The sequence below is a fragment of the Populus alba genome, chromosome 1, assembly GCF_005239225.2.
Source record: "Populus alba chromosome 1, ASM523922v2, whole genome shotgun sequence".
Lineage (NCBI taxonomy): Eukaryota > Viridiplantae > Streptophyta > Magnoliopsida > Malpighiales > Salicaceae > Populus > Populus alba.
Genome location: NC_133284.1, coordinates 10,972,122 through 10,983,361, shown reverse-complemented (window position 1 = coordinate 10,983,361; position 11,240 = coordinate 10,972,122). Strand labels below are relative to the sequence as shown.

General features: G+C 33.4%; 1 protein-coding gene across 2 annotated transcripts; it reads right to left on the bottom strand.

The window, feature by feature from the left end:
* Window positions 1-3,132: 3,132 nt before the first annotated feature.
* Window positions 3,133-8,758, bottom strand: LOC118036112 (NAC domain-containing protein 7). 2 transcript variants are annotated; one of them, XM_073411707.1, is made up of 4 exons: window positions 7,911-8,758; window positions 5,151-5,322; window positions 4,752-5,027; window positions 3,133-4,135 (listed from the first exon to the last, which is right to left on the bottom strand). In XM_073411707.1, the coding sequence occupies exons 2-4, from the start codon at window positions 5,308-5,310 to the stop codon at window positions 3,501-3,503; spliced, it is 1,071 nt and encodes a 356-aa protein (XP_073267808.1). In that variant the 5' UTR covers window positions 5,311-5,322; window positions 7,911-8,758; the 3' UTR covers window positions 3,133-3,500. The 2 variants fall into 2 exon arrangements, with proteins under 2 accessions (XP_073267808.1, XP_073267804.1); XM_073411703.1 differs by having other exon boundaries at window positions 3,135-4,135; window positions 5,151-5,335.
* Between the last annotated feature and the right edge of the window lie 2,482 nt (window positions 8,759-11,240).

Genomic DNA, 11,240 nt, shown 5'->3' with positions numbered 1-11,240 from the left:
GCAAATTCAACTTTCATGATCTCATCTTTGCTTCCAAGCCATAGCGACTATTTTCCTTCTATATGTGAGTTTCTGCCTATTACACACAGAGAGAGAGAGAGAGAGAGAGAGAGAGTCAAGGCATAGCTAATTATTGATAGCTGCTTTTTGTTATTTTCTTGTTTCATCTTTTCTATAGAAAAGAAAGATAGTTTCATCTTTGCTACTTTTGATCTTTAGGCTACCGATTTAAAATCATCAAGTCTACAAGGTTTTCTACCAAAATTCAAAAGCATAAAACCAGGCGTGTATGTATGTCGATGGTGAGCTTTTCTATATATTAAGAAAAGCACTGAATGATATATTCTAAAATTTGTAATAATAATTTTTAAGAAATGTATTAAAATAATATTTTTTAATTTTTTTTTTAAAAAAATTATAATATTAAAATATTAAAACAATCTGAAAAAAAAAAAACAATTTCAATTAAAAAAAACACTTTTAAAATATCAAAAACAAACTTGCTAAAAACAAAATGGCTTAACTTTATTTAGAGGAAAGAACCCATTTAAATATATTAATAAAGGCCCAAATAAATCAAATCTTGTAAACAAGTTTAGATAAAAAATCCCCCATAATTTACTATAATTGACAAAACTTTTTTTTTTTTTTAGTTTTAATGTAGGAGATTACACCAAAATTAATGTAATCGTCGACACAGAAATGTCTCACGTGATAATCAATTGATGGTGGGTTGTAGCTTTCACTGACTGGGGTATTATATATATATAATACTCCAGTCAGTGAAAGAAATTTGGCTCCGGGAACTGTGGAGGTTTGGGATCCGGGTGGCCAAGGATGCACGCCAATAATTAATGCTGCCTCACATGGAAAATGTTTGCTTCACATGGTTAATGATGTTGTCTGTCTAAGTCTGAAAACAGCATGTTTAATTGTAAAACCCTAATTATTCACTCACACAATCTGCATCAATGCGCATGGTTAGCTTCTTTTGGGTTTTGCAAGGTCGAACCTTCTCTTCTCTCATATGAAATGAGAGACATTATTGTATGGAAAATACCCTTGGTTTCTTCTATCACAAGTGACGCAATGAGAGAACAAAACCCTAATATTGAGAAAGTGCAAGCTAGCCTGCAGCATATCAAACTTAGTCAGCAAGCTATTGCGCGTCCTTTCAATTTTCTTTTTCCTCCTTGAGGAGTCCTCCCATTAAGCATATGCCTCTCTACCTCTCTCTCCATACTAGTTGTAGTTACCAGTTTATGCATGTTGAGTCCATGAGAGCACGCCCACTCATTATGTCGCTTGGGAAATTTTCATTGCTTTAAAGGGATTTTACTGCTCGACTTCAACCCAAGTAAGAGGTTGCTCCCCTGGTCAATAACACTCGAACAAACATACTTTTCTTCTTTGTTAATTAGTCATGTTATCTATTATGAGAGGCCGAGTGATTAATATGTTCCCTCGTTCCTTGTCATCGGTATTTAAACCCCCTGGTAAGATTTTCAGCACATGTGCTTTTCGCTGTCAAGTACACACAAATAAACATGATTTTTCATTGCTCATCCGAATCTAAGGCCAGCTCTTGCAGCTCCTCCGTGAAGCTGAAGTTCCGGGTTCTTGATCGAATTTTGTTTGATACAGTCTCGACCTGTCAAGAAGATTCTCAGATGCATTTTGGTTCATCTTCTTGGACAGGTACGTATATTATTGTAGAATAAAGGCATGGATTGGATGGTGCCTGAGCATCGAAACAAGATTAACACACACGTTATGCCCATTCTTTAACAGGTTCACACTAGCAGTTGCGTCGTGCTCGTGCACAGAGGACGGAAATTGACCGAGCTTATTACACTAACAGTAATTTTTCGAAGTCATGAGAATTAACAGCTTGCTAGTTGCATTTTCTTTGTTTGGGTACAGATTTTTATTGCTGCTTTTTCTACGTCTTATTACTGTTCCCTGAGTTTTTTTCTCTCTGATCTATCTTTGGTATTTGGGGAAGTACTCTATATAGGATTTTCATTGAGTTGTCCCGATTCATTGGTTTGAGCTCGAAATTTAGGGACAATGCCATGTTTTTGCCTAGCTTAACGTGCTAATTCAGAACAATATTAGGAGGTTTTTTAGCTCAAACAAATTAAATTGTTATTTGTAGAGAATTCAAAGTTCAAACCTAGCTATATTTAATTAGGTGAAGCAGCTTCCTTCAACATCCAGGACCTGTGAGTTAGTTTATCTTTAAGGAAAGATTGTTGTGTTGGGATAAGTTAGGTTTAATTTCTGTTGCATCATAAATAACGTTAGGATAAGCATGTTATCATAGATTTTGAATACAAATTAAACTTACTATTCTGCTACGATACATAAACTTATAATTTTGAATATTCAAGCAATATTCCTATATCCTGACCATAGCAATAAAATGGTCTGGTCACACCTTAACTGCATAAGCAAAACTATTCTTTTGCGCATGCAAGATCAACCATATCCATTTCGTTACATACTTCACAATTATTTTCACACACTCCTCCTGCTATATACTAACAGGGATGGAAATCTAAATTAGTGTTCTAAACGCTTTTCCTATATGATCAGATTTAGATGGTGGGTTTAGGCATCTTCCGAACAAGTATATTTAATTAGCTTCATCACTGGCCATTTATCTAATGGTAATTACTAATTAGATGAGGAGGAAAAAAAATCAAAAGAAGAAGAAAAAAGACATCCACAGCAATTGTATTGGATGCCCATATTCATCATTCTTTGAGATATATATATATATATATATAGTTCAAAATAATAAATGAGGCTGTGTGGGCCGTAGAGATCCAAATTGATTTGCCATCCAGAAATTACAACTTTAATATATAAATGCATTTCTTTTTATAAGCACAGAGTATAGTAATAGCACCAAAACGCCAGGAGGAAGCCAATAGTGAAAAGGGAGTACAAAATACAGCTGCAGAACTAGCAGCAGACAGTAAAACAGCAACTTCATGAGGAATCTTTCCTTATGAGATATATAGATAACTATCATTCATGGTGGATTACATTTTTTATTATGAAAAGAAGTGAAAAACGAAACTAAAAATCTTCAAATAATTGCTGTGAAAACTGAAGGGGAGATTAAAACAGACGCCTTAATGCTAGGATCGATTGAACCCACAGAGATTATCCAAATAGAAAAGGACCATTACAATCACAACCCTGCAAATGCAAATTGAAGAAAAGATACATCCGACATTCAATAGCTGAGTGAATTCCAACAAATCTCAACTATACAGTCCACCTGAAGGTACTAGCTTATTTTTTCTTGGCATTTGTTCTCTAACTAGTAACCTAGCATTCATCGGTATGGACACAGAAAGTCCATAGCTACGACAATACCATTTCAGTTTTATTATGTACAGAAACTTGGAACATACCCTTTTTCCATAATAAGTGCAGTTCCTATAATTAGTATGCGTCTTCTAGTAATTAATCATTATTATATGCGTTCACTTCCATAGATCAATTGGGCAACTTGACGTGGACGTCGAGGCATATTCCTGTGCAATTTCTGACCTTTTGGATTCGTTGGCAAGTATGTTCATCTGCTCGGCTGCATTAAAGGGGGCTGCACTGGAGAAGTTATTGGTTCCCTTGGAGGCATCCTCATGGCTTAGCTGGGAAGCAACAAATTTGTCAAGGACTCGCCAATCAGTCACTTGGTCTACAGCTTGCTCACTATTATTGTTATTGTGAAGTGAGTTTAAATTTTGTGGCTGACATTGCTGCATATTTTCTTCTCGTGTAAGGGTAGATGACTGCAAGGTGTTCCCATTGGTCCTGTCAAAACCATATGCAACAACTGAATTACAACTCGCAGTTGCTGCTGATTGTGGAACTTTTGGGCTTTCTAATTGAGGAAGCTGGAGGAAAGGGTCATGAGGCATATTGTATTGCAACTCAAGATCTTGCTTGCAATGATAGTGATGATGGTATGGTGCGTAAGGTTGAGATATTCGCCTTGGAGAATCAATTTCTGCCATGAATGAAACCTGGTCATCATACCAACATGGTGAGTCATAGTCACCAACTTTTCTCATTGTCGGCATTCGCTTCTTGAACACCCTACAGACAACCCATCCTTCTTCCTGTTGCAGTTACAGCAATCTCATATTAGGCAATTTAACTTCAGAATTACTGCTACTAAATTTTGAAGGCAGCCCAAATAATTGTAGAACAACAATACTAGCTAAAAACTGCAGCAGGCTCAAGTTAAATTAAGTTTGATTTCGTGTCTGACTTCTTCTCAGGTTGAAGGGCTGGAACTGTCAATTATTCTACTCGATACAGAATCTGAAGTTGTTCTGTACAGGGTCTTTGTATCTAATTCATGCGCCCAGAAACTCCCCACCACACACCTCAATTTTAAGTACTACAGCTAGCATCTATCCTATACATTCTACAGTTTACATCATTAGTACATAAGAATTAGAGCCATCATAATTAATCAGGAATTGGAAATTAAAAAAATAACGATTATATATGCATAATCGAGGTCCCAAGTAACCACTTAATTTCTTTAGGCATGCCTTTTGGCAATCAAACTAGTGCTAAATAGAAAGAACGAGCTCTCGACTGTGCCCCTTTCAGTATGCATACAGAGTTCTTCCCAAGTCAATATGGTAGACAACAAGGATAAAATAGCATAGCACATTGGCATATATGAAGAATTTTGTTAAGTAGCAAAAAATAAAAATAACTTGCCTGGGGGATTCCATTTTCATTTGTTTCTAGTCGATATTCATGCATGATCCAATCTGACTTTTGTCCATTTGGAGCTCGTCCTTTGTAAAACACTAGGGTTTTTCTCATGCCAACCAAGCTATGCCTAGAGTAGATAGCCTTGTCTCTTCCAGTAGCTTTCCAAAACCCAGCTTTTGTCGCTCTATTAGTGCGAGTTCCAGTAGGATACTTCTTATCTTTATGGCTGAAGAAGTACCATTCATTTTGATCTTCAGTCCCGAGTTTGCACAATTCTATTCAAACAAATATCAAGAATAATTAAATTAAAATACTTCCATGAACTAGCGACCTTTTCATTTCCAATTAAGTGTCATTAGCAAAGTATAGTTGCGAATATTAATTAATATACTACGTACCTTGAAGATCCCATGGTTCAATTTTATAGAGATCAACATCCTTAATGACATCGAGGTCAATTCTTTTTGAGGCGACTTTTTTCCTAAGGTAGTAATCAACAAGTTCTTCATCTGTTGGATGGAATCTAAAGCCCGGGGGTACATGCGAAAAGGTATTCATCTCCTCCAAGAACTGAAGATTTAAACTGCATTAAAATGTAGCAGTATCAACCCATATGTAAGTAAGAGGATGCAGAGATTATATTGAATGCGAGTCCACAGCACTTACGCACATAAAATATTGTGATCAGTTTTCAAAATCTAATTAGACATGTGAGTACTAGCAGTGAAAGAACATTGAAAAGTTCATATATCAACCACCGGAGTATATATGTGTGTGTGTGTGTGTGTGTCACAGCAGGGAATATGTCATGTTGACCAGAAAATCAAAGCAATAGGCACGCAGTGATTAAATAAAACATTGTTTTTGCAGCACTTAATTGGCCACAAAGAGAGAGGACATGTTCTTCCCATTCATAGCTAAGATATTAATCGCCATTGTGATCTCTAAGCGAACAAAATCAATTCTTCTATTTATGAATATTTTGCCAATATTTTTAACAAGAAGAATCGTTTGTCAAGCTGAAGTTTTCCCATAAAAAAACAGGCTTCCTTAAAAATAAGTCCTTAAATTCCATTTTGTTCATTATAATTATGTCATTACTTTTTTTTTTTAATTATAAAGGAGATGTTCGGATTCAATACCTCTTAAAAGGATGAGGAACACTAATACCAATTAAGCTACGGCTCATCAATTTAATAATATATCATTAAGAGGTGTAGTTTAACTGGTCAAATTTTAGGTTTCCTTTCAAGAGATCACTAGTTCGAAGTTCTAAAACCCCAAAATCACTAGAAATTTATATAATTGTTAATTTCAGGACCCGTGAAATAAATCAAGCACTAGGTATGTGTAAACTGACTTAAACATTTATATTAATAAAAAAAATGTGAATAAAAAACATAGGAAAAAACATTATGCAATTAATTAACCCCTTAGTTTTGCTAGAAGATGAAGTATCTTTGCAATTTCCATAATTGATTATCATCTCAGAACTTAAAAATCGTCATTTTAGCGTTAAGAAGACTAAACAATGCAAGAGGGAGAGAATAACACAGAAATCATATCCACATTTTCAATCGTTCTTAAGAATCTTCCATACATGAAAAGATTAACCATAATTCTATGTTGTTTCGTCTCATGTCCTCTAATTAACATCAAAACGAATCATAAGATTCTAAGAGTATAGACCATAAAATATGTGATGAGGTTTAGTGTTTAAGATTTCTGCATTTTTCAATATGATTAAAATGGTGGTGGACACATAGTTAGATCATGCATGGTTTAACACCATAAATTAATGTGACCTTGCTAGCTAAGAGGTGAAACATACTTGAAAAAGTAACTGAGAAAAAGAAGAAGATTTGAAATAAAAGATAGTTCCAAAAATAAATGAAAAAGAAGATAAATTAATGAATAACATCCACAAAATATATGAGACGTCGAACCAACTACTAGTAACTTGTTATGATTACTATCGTCCTTGTGTGAGAAATAATATCCTTCAATCAAGAATAAACAGAAGGTTGCTTTTACTTCACATATGACTCAAAGAAAGTTTAATGATCAAAAGCTGTTCTGTCCACTCAAAAAAGGCGTATGTTGGATAATCATAGGGAAACAAAATTTAACACCTTTACTTTTTGAAACATCCACAAGGAAGAATTATATGCAATGAAATCCATATTGAAGAACATCATAAATTAACAAGAAGTGGCATCTTAGTGTGTGTTGTGAATGTTTCCTGGCTTATTCAATAAATAAGAAATATTAGGCAGTATGCATCAAGAGAAGGGGTAAAGAGAGGACAATTTAATACGATGCAAGAACTTACTATAAATAAAAATTTTCTACAATATGCTGCAAGAACTTACTATAAATACGAATTTCTACTGTAATAATCATGGTAGTCATAGACAGAACAGTACCCATATCCTTTATCAATATTGATCTTCATGACCACATAAAAAATAATTCATTCCAAAGCATGCATGATATATGAGGTAAGATCTTAGCATAGATGTGTCAAAATGAAGAGAGAAAAAGCATATGATATGTAAACACATATTCACTCATTGTGATTCTTTCAAAATAATTAATAAACTTAATATTGAATAATATGGTCACTTCACCAGTTCAAAGCCATCTTTTGTATATCAAACAATTGTAGAAAATATGAATTACAAGAAGAAAAGGAAATTAAATACAAAGATTGGAACTCATGCACTTTGATCATTTCAATATGTTTTAATTTTATTTTATTTTTGGTAAAGAACATACCGATATGCTAGCCAATGCATGAAATGATATTCTAAGTCCAGGAAATCATGCACAATGTAAGGGAAAAAAAAATTCGATCAAATTTATCCTCAAAGACTTGAATAGTGATCTTGTGGTTATCATAGCTTCAAGTAATTTCTTTTTGAATAAAAATATGAAATCCGTATCTTCTACTTTGCCTGGCGACAAAGGAGTTCTCCAATATTAGAGATTATCATTCAGATTAAGGGATAACAAAATTAATCTTCAAGGCATACGGGAAAAAAAAAACACAGACAGAGAGAAAAACCCTAGAAAGAGAAGAAAAGAATTAGAAGAAGGCGAGGAAGCTATATCAGAAAGAGTTAAAAAAGGAGCAGAGGAAGCTCTTGATACCCAACCTTGAAAATCCTCTAGATAGAATGCAGTCTTGCCCAAGTAAGAAATCCCTGCTAGATCTGGTTGCTAATGAATCCAAACTCGAACCCACCAATAAGCTCAAGAGACACTTTAAGCTAGCTTTTGTGATCACTTCCACTTTTACCTTTTTAACAAGGAAACGGAACCAGACCAAAAAAAACACAGAAAGAAAGAAGAAACACAAACAAACAAGAAAGAAGAACGCAATAAAAGTGATCCTCGGGAATTGAACTGAATCCCCAACTACCTGTTCTCTTGATTGATGGAATGTCTAGTAGTTGTCCAAAGAGACTAAAAGAGAAGGGAATGATCAGATCCCGAGGAAAGGAACAGAAAGGAGCTGCGAAAGGGAAAAGGGAAGGAAAGGTACTTGAAGATTGGGGAAGAGAAAAGAGATAGGGTTAAATAAGAAGCAAGGAGATGAAAATGAGTAGAAGCACACACATGCGCTACTAATCTCTCTCTGGCTCTCTCTCTCTCTCTCTCTCTCCCTGGTCTCGTTTAAGTGGGAGATTGATTGCTGGAAAAGCTTTGCACGAAAAAAAGGGGGCGTATAATGGCTCAAGCTATGCTCTTGAGAGGGAGAGAGATAGAGGAGGTAACCTCTACCAGCAATTGATGGAGACTATAGAAGAGAATGTTCAGCTATTGCGGTTTCAGAAGAGAGAGAAGATCGGTGATGATGTGAGAATATCAAACGGTGAAGATGAGTTGGGGTTCTTTAAAAGAACAAACACTGAATTAACCAAAAAGAAAAAGATGGAAAAAGAAAAAAGATCGACGTATAAGTGCCATTGATGCACATCTAGTGCAATCAATTAATGGATGATATTTTATTGGTCACCTGGTTAGGGCAAACCCTCCCTCCCTCCAATATATAAAGCTACAACATCTCTCCTTTTTTATCTTTTTAAAATTCGGAAAATGTATAAATAATATAATCATTGATTATGTATTTTTCTTTCATATATACTTATATTTACTACAACATAGAAATAAAAAAAAATATTAGAAGAATGTTACTCTCTTTATTATCTAAATCAATCACTTGGAAGCAACTTCTCTATTTCTTTGTATTTTCTATGGTAATTTGTTTGCTAACTGTAGTTACTATAGCGTATTGTATTGGAGGTCAAGTTCAGTCTACACCGCGTGGTGTACACGCTCCGACCAATGATGATAATAGTTCAATTAGCGTTCTAGATTTTCTTGGTTGAAGGGAACACACAAGTAATACTTTTGTAATCTTTCCACCTGTAGCTTCCGTCACCGTAATTATGCAACATTTTTTTATCAAAAATTAAATAGATTTTACTAGTTTAATATTAAATTCATTATAAATCAGAATATAAATCTCGAATTTCTCATATAGTTATCGAATCAGAAAAGTTTAACGCTATGTAATCCATCGACCGCCTCCCTTTCTCCACCCAGCGCTTCAGACAATGAGCAAATTAAGCTCCCGAGCTCACTGAAGAATAAAATAACAACAACCTTAAAATAACAAACTAAATAATATTTTGTTCTTCAAGATCTGGTGGCTTCGAGGATGATGAAATATATTATCCATGTTTACCAGAAAGTGCACGCGGCCTCTGGTTGGTTGGGTCTCCTTTCTTTCCTTTTTTTTTTTTATAATAATGCTATTTCCTTTTAATGTTTTTCATAACTATCACGCTGGGCCCCACCAACCGACCTGTGTATCGCGATTGAGACACTTCTCCCAATTTTACTTTTAAAATATTTAATCCAGCTTCAGCTTGGCTCCGCTTCGAGCCGAGCGAATTCTTCTGTAAGAGGAAACAGAACCTTTTGTGCGCACGCGCGTGCCCGCTCGATAAATTCTTCACCTGACTCCACGTGAGGTTCGCCGATAAGAACACGTTTGGGATCCTAAAAATTGAAAAGTGAGTTTTAATAATGTTTTGCAAGTAGTTTCTTGAGTTAGGGTGTTCGGAAATCAGCTTTCAGCAGTGTTCGCACTGAGGTTGGAAAATGATTTTAAAAAAAATTTAAATTTTTTTTTATTTTTTTATTTTAAATTATTATTTATATTTTTTATGTTTTTAAATTATTTTGATGTATTGATATTAAAAATATTTTTAAAAAAATAAAAAAATATTATTTTAATATATTTTAAAATAAAAAATATTTTAAAAAGCAATCGCTATCATACTTCTAAACATTTTTATATAATAAACCACCATCACCTTTCTAGTTGAATTTTGTAATTTTGTAAGCGAAATATTTTTTGGATTGTAAAATTTTCAAGTCATACGATAATCAGATGTTTGAAATACTTGAAAAATTAAGAAATTTTGAGCTGCAAAATACATTTTATGGAGCAAGCATTTCTAGGCTAATTGCAATATAGTAGCTGTGGACGTAATAAGACACACTAGATTGTTTTATCACATCAAGATTATTGGATTCAAAATCTCATAGAAATAAAAGGAATTTGAATGTTAATTAAGCTATAAATTCATTAGTATATTTAAGAGAGATATATATTTTTTATCAGGGGTTTAAACTTTAGTTAATACTGTGAAATATATCAAAGTAAAACATTTATGAATTATCTAATTTTATTTTGTTTGAGATAGGATTGAAAAAACAAATTTAGTCTTGATATGAGAAGGTTAAATTCTTCTCTTTTTTTGAGAAAATGTATTTTAAATGATACTATCACTTTGTTCATATATAAGCGGACAAAAAAGTTATTTATTTTCATAGATAAGTGAACAAAAGAGATATATTCCAGGACATTTGATTATCACTGCAAAGATACAAAGATGAGAGATTACTGATATCTCTTCTTCTAAGAATAGTTTTTAACCTCAAATTAAAAATAGGATTTGAACTCTTATGTCTTATAAATATAAACAACTACCAGATAGAATTGAGGGGTATCCTGAAAGATATATACACCAAAAAAAAAATTTAATTTTTCAAGAGTTTTAAGAATCTTATTAGATAAATTTAGATTTATTTAGGGTTTATATAAAGATTACATATATATTAGATTTTTTTTCAGCTTTGAATAATTGTTGTAAAATTAGGTTGTAGCAGATCAAAAGTTGTCCTAGTGTCCAATCTCTAACGGTAATCAACATGAATCACTAATAAAAATTCTTATACATCATTTTAGGAGAGAGATATTTCCATACTTTTGAGTGCTATTTCTTTTCTTTTATGTTTCAAGTATTTATATATTATACTATATTGTTTAGAAAATAAAAAGCATAACAATCTATTTATAGAAAAACCTAAAAATCCTATAAATAAATAAATAAAATATCAATTTACCTCTT

Coding starts and splice junctions, on each gene's coding strand:
- LOC118036112 (XM_073411707.1), bottom strand. CDS start 5,310: ATGAATACCTTTTCGCATGTACCCCCGGGCTTTAGATTCCATCCAACA. Junction 5,028..5,150: donor TGAACCATGGGATCTTCAAG/GTACGTAGTATA, acceptor TTGTTTGAATAG/AATTGTGCAAACTCGGGACT. Junction 4,136..4,751: donor AAATGGAATCCCCCAGGCAA/GTTATTTTTATT, acceptor TGCAACAGGAAG/AAGGATGGGTTGTCTGTAGG.